Source organism: Labrus bergylta, chromosome 3 (assembly GCF_963930695.1).
Source record: "Labrus bergylta chromosome 3, fLabBer1.1, whole genome shotgun sequence".
Lineage (NCBI taxonomy): Eukaryota > Metazoa > Chordata > Actinopteri > Labriformes > Labridae > Labrus > Labrus bergylta.
Window position 1 is genome coordinate 10,629,965 of NC_089197.1, and position 22,205 is coordinate 10,652,169.

Genomic DNA, 22,205 nt, shown 5'->3' on the forward strand with positions numbered 1-22,205 from the left:
AAATTGCGAATAAGAGTTGATACAAGGCATACAAAGAGCTGTGGAAGACGAAGGCAGCAGGCGCAGTGTTGGTGGGATTCTTTGTAAAAGTCTGTGGTGAGATTAAAGAGTTTGGGGAGGTGAGATATATTTCTCTGCAACAGTAGAGTGAGATAGCATCCTACAACACCTGGCTCCGGTTTGAAGATATAATCCTAAAACCACAGGAGAGAAAAAATAAATAGAATACACTGCAGATACACCCGCCTCTTTTGACTTTGTATTCCGTCATAATGTGAAAACAAAAAAATGCTTCATTGTTTTTAACAGCAGCAAAACCTCGGAAAAAATCCCCTCTCGACTTTACACTCTCAAAGGTCGAGCAAAGAGATTTTTATCTTGTTGTCACTGTCTACTCCTCATCTCTACTTGAATTGGTGAATGTGACCCAAATCGCTATCAGGTAGACAATAAAGCACACCACAGCCAGAGTTTACCTGCAGGCTTGTCAACTGCAAGTACAACTATGACTTGTATGACATCAGGTCTTTGCCACTGTGACCTTAGTTTGGATGAACCAGCCACCACCATCGGACTGTGTCATCCCCACAACTATCACCGTCCTCATTCATGCACGGCCTGCTCAGACCTCCACCTTAGCCATGGGTGGTTCTAGGCAGGGGCCAACAGGGACCACCTGCACCTGTAACGCTGAGCTTGGTCCCCCCCCTGTGGCCGCCCCTCCAAGGAAGAGCCCCCCTAATAACACATACACAGTATTTAACTCAACAACCGGACTCACAATCTAGTATTAAATTCTGTTACTGAAACAAATATAAATCATGGTATTTTATGTTGTGGTATTTAATGATGTGCGCTATTATTTGGCATAATATATATATATTTTTAAAGCGATCATCTTTGTCTATTTTTCACCTGGGTTTTATATTCCCCTCTGACAAAACATCTGGCCCAAATTTGGCCCCCTCAGTAAAAGTGGTCTAGAACCGCCACTGACCTTAGCGGCAAGTAAGTGTGGACAACAGGAAGGAGCAATCCCAACTAATCTTATGCCCGCAAAAACACTTGTGTATCAGCCATTTTTGTATTTTGTAAGTTTACACCTCAACACTCTATAGCAGGGAGAATATGTCAATTAAAGTCACACCGCCAACTAGTGGCCTGGTATATATACTACAGGGTTTTAAGTTGTTTTTGATCCATGTGCATGGCGGTTCTTATCAAAATATTGTGGTCTGAAGGCGGATCTATTTTTAAAAAAAGCAACAAGAAATTATTTTGTTTTCAGTGGATCGTTTTTGTGTGAACGCGGCTGTACTGCATGAACTTGTGAGAGAAAGAGTGAATTCTGAAGTGTACTGTAAAGTGCCTTTAAGTGGTATGAAGACTAGAAGAGGTGCTCTGTAAGAGCAGGTTATCGTATAAAATAAGTGTTATTGCGCAGCTACAGGCTTTATATCTGTGAGCAGCATTGTTTTTGTATAGAGCTTCAGAGCAGATACTTAAACGCTAATGGTATGAATTCAAACTCACATAACATTTTTCTTCCATTCTGTCGTGAATAAAATACTGGAGGCAACTGGAAATACGGGGTTGTCTTTAGATATGAAAATTGTGTTGCCAGCAGCATTGATTTTTTTTTTTTTAAATGATTATCATTGGGGGTCGTAGAGTACATACCCAGTGAGAACTCCCCTCGTCTTTGGGAGTCATTTGTTTGACAGGCAGGCTACATTATGCTGATGGTGGTGAAATGATAATTAGAGTTGGAGATAGATTGAGTCAATATAAGTGTAATTAATTTTTAGTGTGAGGTTTATTAGTACAGAGGCAATCAGGCTCCTAATGAGGGCCTGATAGAACTTCTTAAATAGTGGAACCAGTCAAATTAATAGCTCTAATAGCTTCTGGCATGGGACTCTGATTTTATTTATTGCACTTCAGCATTCGTTTGTATATTTAGCACTTTTTTTTGTAAACAACAGAGTGATCATTTACACAGATAATTTATGTTTCTTTGGATTCATAAACCACTGGGAGATAAGCTACCACACATACATTACACACACCCGCAGATATTGAACTCACACACACTGGATGTATAAATAGATTTCTCAGCCCATTAAGGCTCATCTGTCAAATCTTGTCGCTAATTAAGCTTAGAAATACTCAAGTAATTTCTATTTAATGAACTTGCTCAATTAAGTCTGCCCTCTTTTTTTTGGTTTAATCCTCCTCCCTTTAAACACTGGCTGAATTCTCTCCCGCTCTCTGTCGCTCTCTGCACTCACTCTTCCTTTTATTCTGAGCAGTGAATCTCTCCGCCCGCTCTCCTCAACCTGCCCCTTCTCCTTTTGTGTGTTTGTCTCAGCCATGTCGAGGCATTGCACCATGTACACACACAGAGAACAAATCACAGTCATTTAGACTGCCAGCCTGCTTCCAGTGGAAGGTGCAGGGATGGTTGTACACAGATTCTCCCAATCTGACGGATGACGGGTAATTACTAAATATGGCACATCAGAGTAGGATAGTTGACCTTATTTTCAATAATTGTCAACTCCTGGACGGGTGTAAAAATAATGTATGTTTTATTTAAAGGATCAACTCCTGCCAACGCTCCTCACAAACATGTTTTGCAAACACAGAGACGTCAAAGATTCATAGCATTTATCACATGTTACCAGCGATTTCTTCTTCTCTAAGAGGCAGTTTGTAGTTATTACTTGGTGCTGATCTTGGAAACTATCCACTCAGTTGTCCAAAAACAGTTTGGCCTCTGGGAAAAACAGCTGATCTTTGGTATTTTAGTGTTGCCAGCTGTTAAAGATAAAGGATATCCAGACACGACCTATTTTCAGAGATCTGTTCATTGACTTTGATTACAGCTAAATGTATGTTAGAAAACTGCTTATTGGTTCTGCAGCCTGTCCAGCTGCACAAGCGTGAGCGAGCGTCAGGGGAAAAAATGTTTCCTATTGGAGTGTCCTAGCAGCGTGACACAATTTATAACGCTTGCACGGTGTAAGGCGCATCGACAGATTCTGCAGTATTATTCAGAATCTGTAAATACAGATTTTTGTTTTAGTGCAGTCATGTTTCTTTAACACATTTTTTTCCTCTCCAGCCGCATAGCCAGTAATGGACCTAGGCGTGAGTAAAAAAAAACACAGTTTGTCACAGATAAATTGAAAAAAAAAAATTATATGAATTACATTTGTTTGATCTTATCTTATTGGGTAAACTCAATTAATCCTCTTAACAGAATGTAACATTACAACAAGTTGCAGGTGGCCCCAAGAACATAACTGGTTGCTATGGTAACGGCAGGCGGCAGTGAGCTGCCCTGCGCCAGTAAATGTTACTGTGGCACCTTCTGGTATGACAAGGCATATATTTTATGCAAGATGTGTAAAGTAGGTGTGGATGAGTATGCATCAAAAAGTGTAAGCCTCTTTCGATGGAGACAGAATGTAACCCATGTATTGTCAAAGCTGGTTTGTTTTGCCATGAAGGTTAACTTTCCCTAACTTCAACCAGGTAGTTTTAAGTGTTGTCCTGATTGGTTGAACACTTAGGTCGATACTTTGGGGAAAGTACTTTCAGCTAATCTGCTGTTGTTAAGTTTTAAGGACCAGGTGCCAGGGCCTCTTACTTGTAAAGAGAGGCCCTTATGAAAATCAGTTTCAAGGGGGAAAATTTGACACAGAAAATCCATGCATGCTCGGATTTTATCACATTTCTTTTGAGAGTGGCACAACAGCAGCTCAGGTGGTGGAGCAGCTCGTCCTTGACACTGAAACTTGAATCTGCTCGTGACATAAGCTCTTTACATCAGCTTATGAATGCGTGTTTGGTTGAATGTGGAGCTCTGCAAAGTGCTTGTGCTGTCCTCATGATGATTATGCCACACAAAAGAAGTCCACTTCCCTTGGAGCTGAGCTTTAGTGTCCATAATAAAATCTGTTGCATCCTTGTGCAGTCACACTTGTACAAGGTTTTCAAAAAGAGAAATTCTATTCAGTTCAGTTGTGCACTTGCTCTCTGCCAGTACAGCTCACACATAACAGGGTTCAAATAACAAGTCCCCCTGCTGCATTATGTGCTGCTTCTACATCAGGTTTGATTCCAAAGGAAGGCCACGGAGAATAATTAAAACTTTCATAACACTGGCAAAAAAGTGCAGCACTATTATTCATTTCAATCTGTTTTTTTCCGACTAATGAGTGCACTGTAAAGCCAATATTTACTTTCTTTATAACAAAAACAAATCTTTCTCTTTATATCTGCAGGAATGTTTCAGGTCTTCACAAGCCTGTTGTTGACTTTGCCTGCTGCTTGAAACAGGTTGGATGTTTTTGACCTTTACAGTCAATGTGCTGTACAGCTGATGAAAAATGAGCTACTAGCTAAAAGAGCTTCTCAGAGCCACAGAGCTACAGTATGCTGTTCTCCGTGGGTTAAGCAGATCCATTCTCACTTTGAGCCTTGCACAAATGACCACTCTTAGAGGTTAAATGCTTCAAACTAAGGCGCAGAAGGTATCCCTCTAGCATCATTTCCAAACGCCGTCCTCCAATTCATTGTTTTGATACGCTGTTGTAGTCAAGCGACATAATGGTGGATCAAAAGAGTAAAACCAAAAGTCAATGTTGACCTCTTGTTATAGCAATCAGCAACCGGGTTGGGCCAGACTTTCTCGCTGATAATAAGACTTCCATTTTAATATCTCATTAATTAGTGTTGAAGAACTCGAGATCAGTCTTGGTGATCTCGGTCTTGCCTCGGAATTGGGGCTTTTAGGGTCCCATTGAAGGCCATGCTGGAAATGCTGTTTCACCCTATAACTTTCAGTCAGCCTAACGACAGGCTTAGAGCTGGAGCTGAGGTGGTTTTTTAAGCCTCTTGACAAACAGTTGCACCTTAAAAAAATAAATGTTTTTTTTGAAGATTGAACAGGACCTTTCTTTTTTTACCTCGCTAACTAGAGCATGTGTTGCTGATGATGTTCATTACTTGCTTACTTGACAGTGTAGCCCTTCAACTACAAATGGAAACTAGACATTTGAAGACAAACCAAGGTTCTAATTGAGAACTTTGATCGTGTGTAAAGCGGCAGCACCGTTGCAAATCTCTCTTGAAGAACATTCTTCTTACCCACGGTGCATTTTCTGTTCCACCCTCCCAACAGCCTATCATTTGATGTCCTTTTTGAAGACAAATTTCCCATCAGGCGTTTTTAATAAAGCACCAAAAAAAATGAATCTGAGGAGGTTCAGGTTATAGCTGTGAGCTGTGGATGATGTGATGTGATGTCACTGTTAAAAAAAGGCAGATTTCCTCTTTTCCTTGGTGAGAAGTGAAGTCTTTTCATTGCACATTTTTATCATTTCAGATCTTGTGAAAATATTTTATCAGGTTCCTTTGCAGTACTCCACATCCCAAGTGCACACACATACACACACACATATACACACACACACACACACACACACACACACACATACATAGAGAAACATAAAAACACCATTTATAAACCCTTGTGAATGACAAAAAAGCGACACTTGTTTCCTCCCAGAACTGTTAAACTGCTTTTAAAAAATCGTCAGGGGAGCCACTTTGTACGCTGTAAGGCCTTCATGAAACCTTAAACGACAGAAGTTCAATGCTTTTTTTTTTATGTGTTTCTGCTTCTGCTGTGATATCCCGGATATGAGGAGAAATTGAACTCGTACATTTTCTGTTTTCTCTTTCTAGCGTTCTGTGAGGAGGGCTGCAGGAGTGGAGGGACCTGTGTGTCTCCCAACACGTGCGTCTGTCCCTCCGGGTTTACGGGACTCCGCTGTGAGACAGGTAAGACCCAAGGATCTCCAGCTTGAACCCGCCTGCCCCCTCATCTGTCCCCCTGCCCCCCTGAGGAGGAGTGGAAGCGGGGGCAAGGTGGGGTGACAGCATGTTGTTCTTTGAGAGTTTTTAAATTTGACGTTAGAGGAATGGTCAGCAGTAGCCCCTTTTTTTTCTTTCTTGCATTCACTCAATATTACTTACACACTGACACACACACACACACTCCATCTGTGAAACCCTGTGTTTAAATTGGCTTCTGCAGAGAATGAGGATTCCTGGAAAGCCATAAAAAGGGACTACTAAGTCTTTATTCCTCCTCCCCTTCCCTTATTCTTATCTCCATTCCCATCTTCCTCTTTCCCATCTTCTTTCCTTCTTAACCCCTTTTATCCCTCTTTTTTTTACCACCTTGTTATTTCCTACATTCTTCAATCATCCCTTCCCTGCATGCCCTCGCTCTCCTCCTCTGCTCTTCTTCCCCCCTCTTCTTCTTTCCTCCTCCATTTTTTCACCCACCATCATTATCTCTTTCTCCCTTGATTTGTCTAGTCTCCCTTCTTCTTCACTCTTCTTTACTCCTTGTCTTATTCCCTCCTTCCTTGAATTCCCTTTTCTCCCATTGTTCCTTTTTGTGTTTTCCTTCTGCCCCCCCCCCCCCCCCCCCCCCTTCTTCATCTGCGGTATAATTTTACAGGAGTATTCGAACCGGCTTGGATAAAGAACAACCATAGGTCAGCTATTTACAGCATGTTGCCATGGTTTCAAATTCAATAACAGGTTACACACTTGACCTCATCTGCTCCTCACTCTCACCGTTTTTCTGCTGGGCATCGATGGCATACTAAAAAATATTCTCAAGCCCTCCCCCACCCCTCAACATACACATCAAAACATATACCAATTAAACACTATTCACACTGTCAGTCCTTTGCTGACACTTCAGTGTTACTACAAAATGAAAAAAACTAACAAGTAGATTTTTACAGAGTTAAAAGGGATACTGCAACGTGAAACTTTCACATTGTTAAGATGTAACAACAGCTATCGCTTTAACCCTGTTCAGGTGAAGCTGAGGGGGAGATAAGACTTGTCATATTTCCTCGTCTTTGCTTCAGTAGTTGTGACATCTGGTGTAGATTCATTGTCAGCTTTATGTTATACTCTCACAAAATTTGCCATGCTTTGTTTGCAGTGCAGTCTGTCTCCAGACAACGGGAAAGGCGATATAGATAATAGATGGATGTTTGCAGTGCAAAATAGTGTGCATTGTTTTTATTTTGCCGCCGTCCCCCGACACCTTCAGGGCCCCCCTGAGGCGCCACAGGCCTCACTTTGGGAATCACTGATTAACAATGACTTCTCCCACCATCAAATACTATGAGTGACTTCCAGCATCACCATCATCGAAGTAATGACAGTGCTATCCGAAATGGTGATTTTTATGCATTTCCTTCAAGTGACTTAAATTCGTTTGCTCCCTGTGATTGCACTGAGAAATGTCTCGGTGTCTGTATGAATAAGAACTAAACACTTTCCAGCAAAGTGATCCTATTGGTGCACTAATGGTTAACTTCTAGGAAGCTATGCATTTTCTTTTAATAACCCATAATTATCTATTTTACAATGACAGTCACACTGAAGTGAAATCCTTCCCTGTCTTTGTTTTTACCCAAAACGTCTCTGCAGTGTTATAATAGCTGATATTCTAATGCCTATACTCTGAAGCTTGAGCATTTTAAAGTGTTGAGAGGTAATCAGCGGCAATCAGCGTGCAACACATTTAATGAAAGTCGGCAATCAACCAAGGACTAATTAACCCAATAAACAGCAGCAGATATCAATCAATTAATTAGCGTTTCTCTGTGGTGTTTTCTGGGAATTTAAATTCATGTACAAACATAGCTTAATGTTATTACTTGGCCCAGACTTTGCAAATATGGCTGCAAATTCAATTTTAATGACTGAAAAAATGTCGGATTGGATCAAAATAACTGAATTCCATCGGTAAAATGATTCTGCTGATTTTCCCTTTCAACCACTTGGCATGGGTTAAAGGGAGGGAAAGACGGCAACGTGCTGAAGTGTGAGGCAGATAAGGACTAACACATCATCTCACTAATGAGGCTCCTCCCCGTGGCCCTCCGGCTGCTGCCCGAGGCAGCTGTGGATGTGATGCAGAGCGAAATCAGTCCGTCGCTCCGTGTCAAAACCTCTGTGCGTCTCTTGATCACATTTGCAGAAGCTGGTATCTACTCACTCTATGATTAGAACCATCTACTTGCCAGTTTTTCTTCTCCCGTTCCCACACTTTGATGAGGTCAATTATAGGAAATAACACATGAACAGAGATTTCAAACCAGAAATGGGTACATTTATAGAATGCAAATGTACATGTATTCTATCACCTCGCTGAATTATCCAACCTCCTCATGTCATACGGTAGTAGAGTAAGAGAGTAGCATTGAAAGGAGCTATACCTTACTTCCACGTCCTTTTACAGTGCTTTTTGGGGTTGTTGAGTTGGAGTCTAAGACTTGCCGCGGGCTTCTTGTACGAGCTGAAGCTTCTTGTTTTAACTTTGTGAGCAACGTGTTCTGTTTCCCTCTCAACCTGTCACTATTCCTCTGTCACTCTTTCTCTGTATGTCCGTCCGTCTGTCTGTCTGCGCACTCTATCTACCGTCTCCCTCTTCCTCTACGCTGCCCGTGTCTCCTGTGTAATAAACCACATCACTGCTCCACTGATTTCTCCCCCTTGTGGGTTCATACTGTAGCTCTATGGGAGGTGAAGAGCAACTAAATATAAATCCGATGGGAGCAAAGTCGATCTCCTCACTGATCTTCTCCCACGTTGATCTGCTCCTCTGGGTATCTCGTGTTTCTACGGTGGACTCATAGAGCTTCCACGGATCAGCTGTAAGATCTTGGGGATTTATTTTCCGAAATATTTTTTCTCCAAAGGATCAAAAAACAGAACAGCTGACCCAGTGATGAACTCACGGTTCACACGTTGTGGAGTGCCTGCCAGCTAAATTATTTGCCAAACCCTGGTACATGCAGAGGCTCATGCTGTACGGCTGAGGATGTGGTTGGGTTGGAGTTTAACATAAGTTGGCACAAGTTTGCTTCAGTGAGGGAAACACTGATGCTGTCTTTGATGTGTGTATACAGTATGTGTTGGAGTTTTGAGGCGCAGCCAAACTGAGCTGTAAGTACCAGCTCTTCACTGCCAAGTTCAACATGTAATACAGCCAAACAAAATGTACTGTAACAGACATCAAGAGCAGACTCTGACAAGATTAGATTCAGCTATGTTAGGGTCTGTCAGAATAACAAAACTCATCGGCCCGTGTTTAAAATGTTGTTTACTGGAATCCAGTTGGATTACATCTACTTCTATGTGCTTATCTGTTTACATGTAGATTGTTCTTGTTTTTGTTTTTATTTAATGATGCTACTGAGGAGGAAGCTAAATGCAGGCAGCCCTTGCAGAAGACAAATCATATCCAAATCATATCGCATCATATCATATTGTATTGTATCATATCCAAATCATATACTATAGTATTGTATCCTATCCTATCAAACCATATCGTATACTCGCCGTGAGAGGGCTCCCTGTGAGGCTGTGTGGAGGAAATTGGGAGATTCGTAAACATAATCATCTTCAAAATCAACTGTCTTTATTGAATTAACATACCAATGAATATTTGCCCATAATCTTTATTTGTTTGCTTGCAAACCTGCAGTAGTGACATGGATTTTTAGCTAAATTGATCGAGTTTTGAATGTTTAAAATCAAATTATGCAGCCTTTTTGTCACATATCCCAGTGACTTTAATCCATCTCTTCCCTTGTTTTACCACCTACAAATAGGGTGTCTAACACTTACCCTAGGATTCTATTAAGGCTAAACTTATTCCAAGTCTTTATTTCTCTTTCTCTCTCTCTCTCTCTCTCTCTCTCTCTCTATATATATATATATATAGTATATATTATTTTTAATGTTTATTGGATTGGATAGGACAGTGGATAGAGTAGGAAACCAGGGAGAGAGAGAGTGCAACTAATCCCCTTCCTCCTCTTAGAGACCTTATCATGTTTAAAACAAGTGATTTAAAATGCAAAATTCTGATCATTTGCAATCATAAGAGGAAACTGAGAATATGCATTGATATTAGTGGTAGCATTAACAGCTCTGCAACATGTTCATTAATGTATGGCTGTGTTCTGAGGTCACTTCTTATGATCCTTTAATCCAACAGGCTGTTAACTTTTTGCTCATCAACTGGTCACAGTCTATCAGGTAGCAACAAACTCTAACTCTGGTTGCTGTTTGTTCTCCATCTGAGGAAACATTACTGTAAATAGCCCATGTAACATTTTCCATGATAGCTGTTTCAGTGGGTTAGTAGGGCTGAGATAAGTGTAATTATGTAGAGCTCAGCGGGCCAGAGGATTCACCAGAGGGCTCGGGGATTATTTTAACTTTATGTGTGGATTAATTCCCATTTCCTCGCAGAGCTAAACCTCACAGCTCTTCACAGTTCACGCTGTCAAATTGTCTTCACAAACCCCCGTTGGGAAAAATTCATAGACGGGCAGGAGAAAAACCCTACGAGTACTAAATGTTCTGGTTTGCATCGCAATGGAAGGAAACAGAGGGAAATGTGGGATGCTGCCTGCCTGCTTTCCTTCCCGCTGCTGTAACATAGATTGATGGAGGGTATGTGTGCGTGTGGGTACTCAAGCTTATTGTACTTTGCAATTTTCTTGAAGCAAATATCACTGCAATATAAAAAGGAATTATCAATCAATCAATCAATCATAATTTGTATAGTGTTATCTCGAGACGCCTTTCAAAAGAGCATATGGGTTCATTAGCAGGAAGGATTTCTCTTTTGTATTCCTCGCTGTCCTGTTCACACTTCCTTACCGCTGAGGTGGAGGTCGGAGCAGGCCGTGCATGAATGAGGATGGCGATGGTTGAGGGGGCGACACAGTCCAATGGTGAAGGCTGGGCGCCGGGGACGGCGGATAGTAGTAGTGTCAGATCACCTCGCTGAAGGTTGGGGGTGCACCATCTACTCAAGAGCCTGGCTTCTGCTGCCGGGACAAGGCCTATGGGCTTCTGGCACGGAAAGGGGGGCGGGGGACAATAGCAGCAAGCCATCCTCATCCTCACTATGACAGAACACAGAAGCCCCCCCCCCCCCCCCCCCCCAATGTTGTTGAAGTACACCTACTAGCACATGTCAATTGACTGGAACCAGCAGACAGTATGATGTTTGAAATGATATTTGGATTTTATTAGAGCCATCAGCATGTGTTAATTATAACCGTTAAAACAATAATGGTAATACATTGTAATTACAGGAGCTCTAAATAAAGACTGTGATTTTTAAAAAACAAAACATTAAAGAACCAGAGAACAGCTGTTGGCTGTCATCACACAGTGACCTCTGGAGTGGTTTGTTACAGGGTCACATGAAGACACCCGGCTTTCTCTGTATTTGCACACACTTCCAACAGCTTTGCAATCGTGAAAAGTCAAATGAATAAAACATCACAAACATGAAAAGATTATACTGCGAGTGTGTTCATTTCAGTTCATTGAAATGCTAATCTGACATGCTGTTTGCATTTTTTTCTTCACTGCCTTCCACTATAAACAGCAACAAATTAAATTCAATACATAATCAGATCTTATCACAACCACATTCACTTGTTTTACCCTCAGGTGAACCTTGCGTCTTTTCTCCTTCTTTTGGAAGCATCCCTTTGTGGAAAGCATGACAATGAACATTCATGTCATTGTGCACCTTTAATTTAAATATCCGGTATTCATGTAGTATCTTTGTTTGGGTTTGTACCTCAAACATCTGTTTGTAAAACATGCCATTGTAACACATTTGTCAAGAACACTTTATCTAAATTATCGTTGACAAAAAGCTCAAATAAGAGAAGGAAAATTAACAACTGGACTGATTCTTAGTGCTGTAATACATACAGTTTAACCTCTGATTTCCAGTTACAAATTGGCCTATGCTGGAAGCCATTGAAGGATTGTGTATTTTATCATTTTTTGTGAAGACAGGATGCTGTGATGGTGGGGTCCGTAGGGAGGGAAAGGTTTTTAATAATTTCAGTGCTTTCATTTCGTGTCACTAGAGAGGCACACAACACTAATTCATTAAGTTGTACAGTTTATAATTGTGTATCTAACAGCATTGATTTAGGCAGTAAATGTTTTTAAAGGGATAGTTTGATTTTTTTGGAGTGGTGTTGTATAAGGTACTTGACAATAGTAAATGTATTAGACTGGAAATGTCTGTCATCATGACCTTTTTATTGAGACACCAGCCACTTACTTATCATTGTTTCTCTGTCTTTAAAATAAATAAACAAAATAAGCTAAATTATTTGGTACAAATGGCCCTGTCTGCAGTGACGGATAGCCTTGCTTCCTTTCAGGCACTTCGTACGGTTTCTCCTTTAAGAGGCCTCGCCGACCAGCATCTCCTGTTGCTAATATGCTTTTTATTAGTACCTCATACAAGCCCACTTTAAAACAAATCTCTTTAAATTTATGATATGATACGATATCATAATATACACTCTATTGTCCCCTTAGGGAAATTTGTACACAATCCACGTGAACAGAGAAGCACATACCGTTGCAAAACAAAAAACAAAACAAAAACAAAAATAATACACAGTATATTGCACATTGCATTTATTGCATTGAGTGTAAATACTGTATAATTAAAATAAGTATTCATAATATTCATGTGTAATCAGGATCAGAATTTCATTTGAATAAATAATGAACTGAACTCAAAGGAATCCAATCACTGCTAGAATAAATCGTAATACCTTGAACATGCAGTATAACAAGCCTCATCGTGTGGTCATATATCCTCTGATGCACACACACAAACACACACACACACATAGCACTGCTCTTTTGAGAAGGGTTAGCTGCTCTCAGCCACCAGTCACCTCTAATCTCGGTATGTTTCAGTGGGATGTCAGACGGGGAATCTTGCGGTGTAGCTCTGACCTAAGAGGCTGACAGAGGGCAGGCCTCCCTGCAGCTGTCACGTCTGATTACCTACAGCACAGCAGGCTAACAGCACAACCACAGCACACACTGCTAAACAGCTCGACTTCAGTCCCTCTTTTATCTCTATCGAGATAAATGTGTGTGTGTCTGTGTGTACTGTGTCCTGTGTGTGTTTCTTAAGAAAGGCCGAAGGTATTAACTTTGACTTTCACAGCTGGGCAGGAAAGTGTTTATAGCATGAGATCAAAAGGTCAGTTTGGTTGTCTTTAGAAAGAGACGGTGACACTGTTAAAAAATGATGCTATTGAGGCTATATAGAATTTTTGGTAGCACTTTAAATTAGGTTCACAATATTTACCATTTACTAGTTGCTTATTAGCATGCTAATTAGTAGCATGTACGTGTTAGTAGTGCATGCCACAAGCAGAAAATCCTTATTGATGGCGTTGTTGAACATGAATTTTGACCATATGGCTATTGATTGCAAACTCTTAGTGAATGACAGAGTAGCTATAGACTATGGTAATGGAGAATAAGGTACTATTAAGAATCAGCCAGTATGCTACTAATTAAGTTAATGGTGAATATTTTCACCTTATTTTAAAGTGCTACCAAATTTTCTTTTGTTTTAGATTGTTGCTAACACAGTTTATGATGGTTTTTAGGCTTAAAATTTGCATTAAAGTGTCAATAAAGAATATTCAAAAAACAATTATAGAACACAACATGAATCTCGAATCTCTTCATCCAGTCACACAAGTAAAGTGGTCTCAAAACATCCCTCCTGTATATCAACATTTAAATCATTCCCACCAACTCCCAGTGGTCTGCAAGCTGCATGCTAATTCTTATGTAGCTTCAGTGAAAACTGTGAAAGAAAGTCGAAAAAATGTACAGAAAGGTGACACCTTTCTGGAGATAACATGAGGTCATGTTTGATACCAGACAACTCACATTTCTAATAGTTTGTATTGTTTATAGCAGCAGCAGAATATAGTCTGTGTTTTCCATCTAGGCTCCGACTTCATCACATATCCCAGAATTATTTCAAATGTAGAATTGAGTAGGGATGAGATAATATCTTCAACCCCATTTGGAGCCTGATGGTGGATGTTGGGCTGGTTTGTGGCGGGGTGGAAAGTTTAACTGCAGCACTGGTATGAGACAGAAGTGGCAATGACAGAGCAGCAGAGGGGAAGACCGAAAAAAAAAATGTGGAACTGCCAAATTGAGAGGATATGTTTTACGGTGATTGGAAGAATGAGATATGTCAAATAATAAATCAATGCAGCTCCATGTTGCCTGCCCGAAGTAGCTCGCAGGCATCACCTCATTTATTTGATCATCATTCATCATCACTTTCACCGCTTACATTCGACATCAAAACAACAAGTAAATTGTAAGGCGATGTTATAGGTGCATTTTACAAGCATCCATCCATAACTATTCTTTTCTAGACAACAAAAACCAAAAAGTTTGTATAGCTTGTTCATGTTTAAACAGGGTTTGGTAGACTGCAAGGACACTCTTTAAACACTTCATATCCCCTGCTAGCTTACAAACCTCCTCTCAAATTGTATTAAAAAAAGGCCTGAAGCTACAAACTCCTTCACTTTATCATGATGGTTTTCTTGAGATGAGTGTTTTCCTCCCTCAGTGACAATATGAGATATTTAAAGACATGACGATAAAAAGCAGTACTTCTCTACCTCTTCTTTTTGTGCTGCAGTTTGCATTTGAGCCTGTTGAGGGTGTGACTGAAGGTCATGCTTGAACCAAAAAGAGTGTGTGTGCACAGGTCTGGTGTTGCAGCGGGAAGCCAGAGAGAGCTGCACACATGTAGCAGAGCTCACAGCATACATTATGGATAAGAGAGATTTACTCTGTAGAGGAGTGAGGACCTGGCGTCTGTGGAATGGGGATGTGTATGCACGCCACAAGCAGAAAATAAAGCCGAAAAATGAGTGCCAAGAAGAAATCGAGACAGGTGCATGAAGGGAACACACTCCAAATGGTGTGATTTGGAAAAGACGTTGATCCCGACTGCTGCTGCTGCTGCTGCAGAGACATTGGCTGTCTAGTGTGGGCAGCTGCTGACCCGCTCTGCTGTTGTTGTGGGGGTATGTTCCGTTTTGAACCCACCTCAATTGTTGCGGCAAGCACAGATCAAAGGGAAGACAAAAAAGTGCTCGAATGAGGTGAATTTTCAGGTTCACTTTTGTTGCCAGGAAAACAATTAGCACCGATGCTGATGCTCCGGTATGTGTGTGTGTCTGTGTCTCCTCAGATATCGACGAGTGTGCAGAGGGCCTGATTGAGTGCCACAACCACTCCCGCTGTGTCAACCTGCCCGGCTGGTACCACTGTGAATGCAGAAGTGGTTTCCATGACAATGGCTCCTACCTGCTCGATGGGAGCTCCTGCATTGGTGAGCATACATTGAATTTAAAAACATCCTCATCACTGCTTGTAATACCAGCTTCTCATCCTCTGCTGCACCCTGCTGCAGCTTCTTAAGGCCTATTTTTTCCCCTCCCTCTGACCAGGATACTATCAGATGCTGTGACTTCCTGCCTGGCTGCCTCTGCAAATCTCTTTTATCTCTGGTCTCAAAAATGCTCCTTAATTGGCATTCTTTGTCTCATTTAACCTCTTTGGTAATTGCAAATGATCTTTAATGAGATATTCATGCGGGACACACATCCACCTCGTGCTTCCAGTGTCTACTCGTGTTGTGATCCTTTAGCCTGTGCTGGACATAAATACCTAGAGAAACACCGAGCACCTGTTTTCTGTCAGACTCAGTGTTAATGATGGAGTGCAGAGCATGGAGTACATCCAAAGTTATAACTGTGTGATCAATTATTAACCAGTTTAACTCTGCTATATGCTTATATGGATGACTAAATATTTACCCTGCACGCTTTATGATTTGCAATACTTGCAAATCATACAATTTGCTGCAACATTAAGATGCCGTTTCATACACAGGCTGTTTACAATACTCTTTACACCGCTTTGTTTCTCGCTCCTACATAATGGCATGATTCTGTTGATTTATAGTACACTAGCTGAGTCCATTATGAAGCCAAAATTGAAAAGGAGGAGAAAGAAATCAATAACATTTCAGTCAGAGTTTATTCTGGGACAGATGCTGCAACTCTGATTCCAACAGCGAGATATTTGTTCTGCTGCTCCGTCAGATTAAAGATTTAGGAAGCTGTGAGGAGCTGAAATCAACTTCATGAACTTCTTACACTGCCTAGTGGAGCTGCTTTTTTCTGCTTTTTTCAAGCCTGTTTGATCTGATTTCAGAACTTTGTTCATCTTAAATATGTTCCGCTTCTTGTCTTCACTGATGTAACTTTTTTTTGTCTGATTTTCAGTTGAATGAAATGTCTTCAAAAAACCTGTCATGTCACATAGTTTGCCCTGATAAATGTTACACAACAAATTGTGACATTTTCAAACTGAAATTTGATGTGGGAGAAGAGTATGTTTCTAGTTTCTTTGCACCCTGTGGGACATGGATGAGGAACATAAAATCACTTTGAAAATATAGCAACATCTTTAAAATCACTATCCTGAATCACCACGATGTGGACGACCACGGTCACTTATAATGATTCTTAATGATTCTGTCTTTTTCTGCTTTTACTGTTACATTTGTATTAATATTGTTAAATATAATGGTGGTCCGAGTGCTGAATATTACTCATATTACCTTGTTTTTCCAACTTGTTTTTTTTTTTTTTATCAAATTAGACACATTCTCATTTGCATTCAATTTGTGATGTTATTCTTAGCCACTTACACGCATGCCATCAAAGCCTCTGCTGCAAAACATAATCAACACATTTGTAGTTGTGACCATAGAATGAACTGTTTTAGCATGCTAACAAAATACCAATTAGTAGATTTACTAACTGACACCTCCTACACCTGAAGGCTGAACTCTTAGATGTTGTTCTGTGAGAAATAATCAACTCGTGGTCCATCAGTTCTCAGCTCATTTGCACCAAATCAAGCATTGAAAACATTTTCACATTAATACAAAAGGTTAATTTTGTTTTGCAGTAGAGTTTGAGATGACATCTAGAACATTAAGTATTAAATCGCTTCTTGAATGAAACGGAGAATGTGTCTATGTTCTGAAAATAAAATTGATAAATCAGTAGGAAAACATGGAAAACAAGTTAATGTGAGCGGTTGACTTTTGACATCTTTGAAGGCAGTTGGCACCTTGAAGGCAGAATGTGCGACATTACACATAAATACAGCAGAAATCAAGTACATCCTGTGTAAATCTCTCTGAGTCATGACTGTCTACAATGAGTGAGAAGCTCGAGTCCCGCTGGCTGTGTTGTTGTATGAGCCGTGTTTACATGGACGGGACGGCCGGCCGGCTCGTCCCCTTGCGTATAAAAGCTGTTTAAGTGAGGGACTAGAAAAAAGAAGATTGACATACTGTACTCACTGCTTATCAGAAATTTACATGTAATGTTAAGCCACAAGCTAACTAAAGAGTGCTACCATTAGCATGCTGACACAACAATGCAGCTCGAGACAAGGACTACTTTGTCCGCAGCTTAGCGCTTAGTGCATAATTATGGTATGTTCCAATTATTAACTCCTTTGTGCAAACACTAGCAGAGAGGGGTTGGAGGTGTGTCGCTGGAGGAGTCTGTTTTGGTTTTAATGCTGGTGCTCAAGGCCAGGCCACGGCTGGCGGCTGCCGGCTACCTGGCAGTGGTCTCAACCAAGTGACGAGTCAGCAAAACAAACATGGCGGCAGTAACAAGAGCGTCTTACCTCTGGAGCGACTAAGAATATGAGTTTTGTCTTTCTGTAATGAAAGAATTAAACATGGAAATGCTGACCTATTCAAGTCAGTGGTGAACAGGACGTAAACTGGGAGTCAGCTAGCCCCAAGTGGACGCTTGATGAACTGCAGCTTGTTTCACTTCCACATTGGCTCCCTCTTTCAACACAAGTTGCCGTTTGATGGAAACATACTTAAAAATGTAACATTACTAAATGAACTTGGTTCTTTCTGAACTGAGACCAGAGGCCCTTGAAGAAAAACATATTTATCAACTGAATTATGATTTATTCAGTATGTTCAGTGAAAGCATTGCTTCAGAATTTCCTTGAGCGATCCATAACGAGAAAGCTGCACACGAGTGTGACCACTCCTCCACCACCATTTCTCCCCTCCATGCAGTAATAGGTTGGAGGACCGCAGGGGAAATAAGTACAAATGACAATTTTACAGGATTTCGAACACCACAATATCCCACCAAAAGCCTCTCATGAGTCAACATGACAGAAGTATTTTGTAAGAAGTGAGTCAGCTCAAAGTTAGCTGCATGAACAGCGGCTTTCTGGCCGAGAGTTTGTGACACACATGCAGAGCGAGCAGACAGCACTGGGGACGAAAATTAGAGAAACAGAGGGTTTTAAGAAAACAGATGTAATCATCTGAACAATTACTAATGTAAATATACAAAAACTGCTAATCAGCAAGAGGAATTTATACAAATGTAAGCAGAGATTTCAGTTAAACTTTCAGGTTCAAATAGACAGCCACAGAGCATTACTTTCACATTATTGTCTGTAGGGAAAAAATTCAATCCTTAGGGTATGCTAATGGGCTGATGAAACAAAACAGTGTTGATATCCTCTGTTTTGCCAGCAAACAACAATTTGGGGAATTATTCAGTGTTGGTGGATTGTTTCCCGGTGGATAAAAAGGCTTTCCAGCTAAAGGATGTGTTGTGTTTTTCAAATGAACAGAGGGCTTTGTTGTCGTGTCGGTGCTTATTCATGTTTGGCACCACTGGAACAACTGGCTGTGCTGCTCTCTCTCTCTCTCTCTCTCTCTGCATCCTACTGGGCGACACAGTCATCTATAAGAGTCTTTTTTTCTGTGAGGAGCGATAATCCATTTTGGGTATGAGAGGGTCTATTTCTAAAGTGTCAGTTCATAGAGGCACTTCACACATGTCTGTTTCTGTACACCTCACACAGAAAATATGCACAGATAAACTCTGCAATGAACAGAAAATGAGTTATACATTAGACTATCCTCTAGGATCTCTGTTAAATGGCGTGAAACCAAATCTGAGTGTCCTCCTTTAAATGTAAGAAAGCCTCATTTACTATCACTTCTACATTTATAATCATCCAAAAGTAGAGGTGGGTCGATTTATGTAAAAATCAAGTTTGTTATCTTCTGACCCGAGATTCATTACTTTAAAAAATACATTTTTTTACTTTTTTGCTAATTGGTTACTCCCTGTAAGTGCTTAGGCTAGCTCTTTAACTCAGTATAAGGCCAAATGGAGTCAGTCTCACATATGAAAAATAGACTCCTAATTATGAATCCAGAATTGTTTTGAATCAAATTTAGATTCTGAATCAAATCGTGACCTCAACAATCGAAATCGAATCGCGAGACACCCAAAGATTCACAGGCCTATCCAAAAGTCATATATGAGCAATAACCCCGGTGATGTCCTGGCTCTTACCCTTCAGTCTAGTTGTGGTGGCCAAGAGGGGCCATGTGGTAGGGTATGTAGTGGTATGTAGTATCAGCGTTGTTGTCACTACCTGGAGCTTTCATGCCTGGGTCTGTTGAAGGCGGCAATGCTGAGGTGGTAACTGATGGCCATAGAGTAGGTTATGTAACTGGTAAGTAGGACATAGGGGCATGACAGGAGCAATGAGTGTCTTCACTGAGCACTTCTCCTTTCATTAGGGCACGAGTATCTTGGGTTTATTTCAAACTTAGCTTTTGAACACACATGAACTTGGTTCTGAGATGGGATGTCAGACTAATATAGTCCTAAATACTTTCAGCCAGGAGAACAAGCTTCAGTCAGTTGCTGAGTAAAACAAGAAGTCAGCTTTGATATTTGAATCCCATGAATATTTATCAACTTTAAGAGCCTGTATTGCGCTTTTCTGGTTTCTATACTCAAAGTGTTTTTACACCACATTCTGAAACTGATGTCAGAGGCTGCTACGAAAAGCGGCCATCGGTATGAACTAATCCCATTCATGCACATTCAAATGCCCCTTATGCAGCAATGGGAGTAATTTGGGAATCAGTGTCTTGCCCAAGGACACGTTGACATGTGACTGCAGGAGCTGGGGATTGTTCCCTCGACATCCTGGCTGCGAGGCGACTGACCCTACCATTGAGCCACAGCCTCCCCAGAGTGTTCCACACGGGAGCTACATTGTGTGTGTTCATTACATGCCAAACGTAGGCGACGACAAAGCATACAATCAGTCCACAATGGTGTGTTTCTGTACAATACAACACTTTAGAATGATGTACTCGGTTGTTTTGCTGCAGTTCAAGGTGTTGCCACAATGCAGTACATTTCATTACATTATATAATGTTTTCATTGTGCTGCACTGCGTTTCGTCGTGGTAACTACCCGAGCAGCTGCAAGCAGTGATCCCTGTGCTTTATTGCTCTGACTGAGGAGCTGCATGTGCTGCATCTCCAACCTGTTTATCATGCCTAATGCTTTAGGGAGAGGCTTTAATAAACAGCTTGTGCATGGAGAAGAGGATAATACACTATAAACTACGACTGTCTCCCAGTGTGTGTGCATCATCTCTCTCTCTCTCTCTCTCTCGCTCTCTCTCTCTCTCTCTCTCTGATGAACATGACCTTTCCATATGGGCAGCCTGGAGACTCACCAAAGAACTATAATTTAAATACTGATATACTGAGCTTTCTGATGCCTTCTAATTACCAACATCTGTCTCTGGGATTTTCAGAGGGATTTATTTGTTTTGTGCGCCCGTGTGTTTGTGTGTGAAAGTGTGTTGTTGTGTGTTCATATACTGCAGAAATTAGTGTTTCATGTATAACAACAGCACATGTAGGTGTGAGTGTAACTTCCGCCGTTTCTCCGCAGGGCTTTTGTGTTTGGATGTGACGCTTTCTTTCACAGCCTGCATGTAAGAGTGCGCTTCATCTTGCAGGCAGCAGCTTGTGGCTGAATGTGGTGAATGTAGCATGAAGAGCATTAATCCTTCACCAGCAGAGGTACAGTATGTCTGACTGGCTGACAGGGATTTCATTTAGTGTATGCAAATAGTCTGCCACAGACACAATAAATTCTCAGCTGAGCTGTTTTCTCTCTCCTTCTGTATCCAGCCAAACTGATAGTGTAACCAATTAGAGTGTTTTTCACATCTGTCACAGTTTATTTATAAGGCTGGTGTGGTCATATAGGGTCTTATCTGTCCAGAGTAGGTCTTCCTGCAAGATGTAGAGAATCCGCTGCCAGAGGCTCCTAACATCTGCAGCAATAGTCAGGGGGTACAAATCCTGTTTTTTTTCTGCTTTTTTAATTCTGTTCACATCATTATCAAGTTGACATTACTAGCCTGTGAGTACTTATTAGCAACTAGGATTCTGGGTAAAGTCCACTGCAGTCTACCATTTTTTCACTTATTTTACCGTGTACAGTTCATTCTGTGGCTCAGTTGGCAGAGTCGTCGTCTCTCAACCGGATGTTCGAGGGTTCGATTCCCATTTCCTGCAGCAACATGTCTGATGTGTCCTTGGGCAAGACACTTAACCCCAAGTTGCTCCCATTGCTTCGTCGGCGACGTATGACTGTGTATGAGGTTACTTCAGATGGTCGCTTTACATAGTAACCATCAGTGTGTGAATGTGTAGGTGTGACCTGCAATGTAAAAGTGCTTTGAGTGGTCTGACGACTAGAAAAGTGCTATACAAGCTCAAGTCCATTTACCACTTAACATGCTAAATCAATGTGTCACATGTTGGGCCGTCGACACAACAAGGAAGCTCTTAACTATTTCTATCCCAGCACACATGTGCAGTTCTCTAACGCTCTTACGAATGCCATTAGGCTGAAACACCTTCCAATTTTTTTTCTTACCTTTCCACCTTAACCTCTCCCACACAACTGTGCCTGTAATCACTTCAGAGACCACTCCACTACCAAACGGAGGTAAGCTGCTCCACTGTTGTGGTTTTTTTCTATAATTCGTTCCTACTACAGCACAACTTCTATTACCCAACATTACCTGACACACAGCGAGCACGCCAGCTTCCAGTCATAATTTTACTTCATGGAAAAAATATAGAATTTCTTTGAACATCTGCACACTACTAACCCTGCATGGTTGTTATCTTTAACACGGCATATATCCCAAAACATCCCCTCTTAAACTGTCTTGGTTAGAAAAGGAGATCATGGACGGCTGTAATACAGCCTGATAAGAAACAGAAAAGGAC

At 41.0% G+C, this 22,205-nt stretch overlaps 1 protein-coding gene across 1 annotated transcript in view; it reads left to right on the forward strand.

Moving 5' to 3' along the window:
* Positions 1-22,205, forward strand: part of LOC109999310 (protein kinase C-binding protein NELL1-like) — a 251,046-nt gene that overhangs the window by 216,929 nt on the left and 11,912 nt on the right. Inside the window, exons 15-16 of the mRNA XM_065952653.1 lie at positions 5,758-5,853; positions 15,200-15,340. Of these exons, the coding sequence (XP_065808725.1) occupies positions 5,758-5,853; positions 15,200-15,340 (237 nt within the window). The remainder of the gene's footprint in view (positions 1-5,757; positions 5,854-15,199; positions 15,341-22,205) is intronic.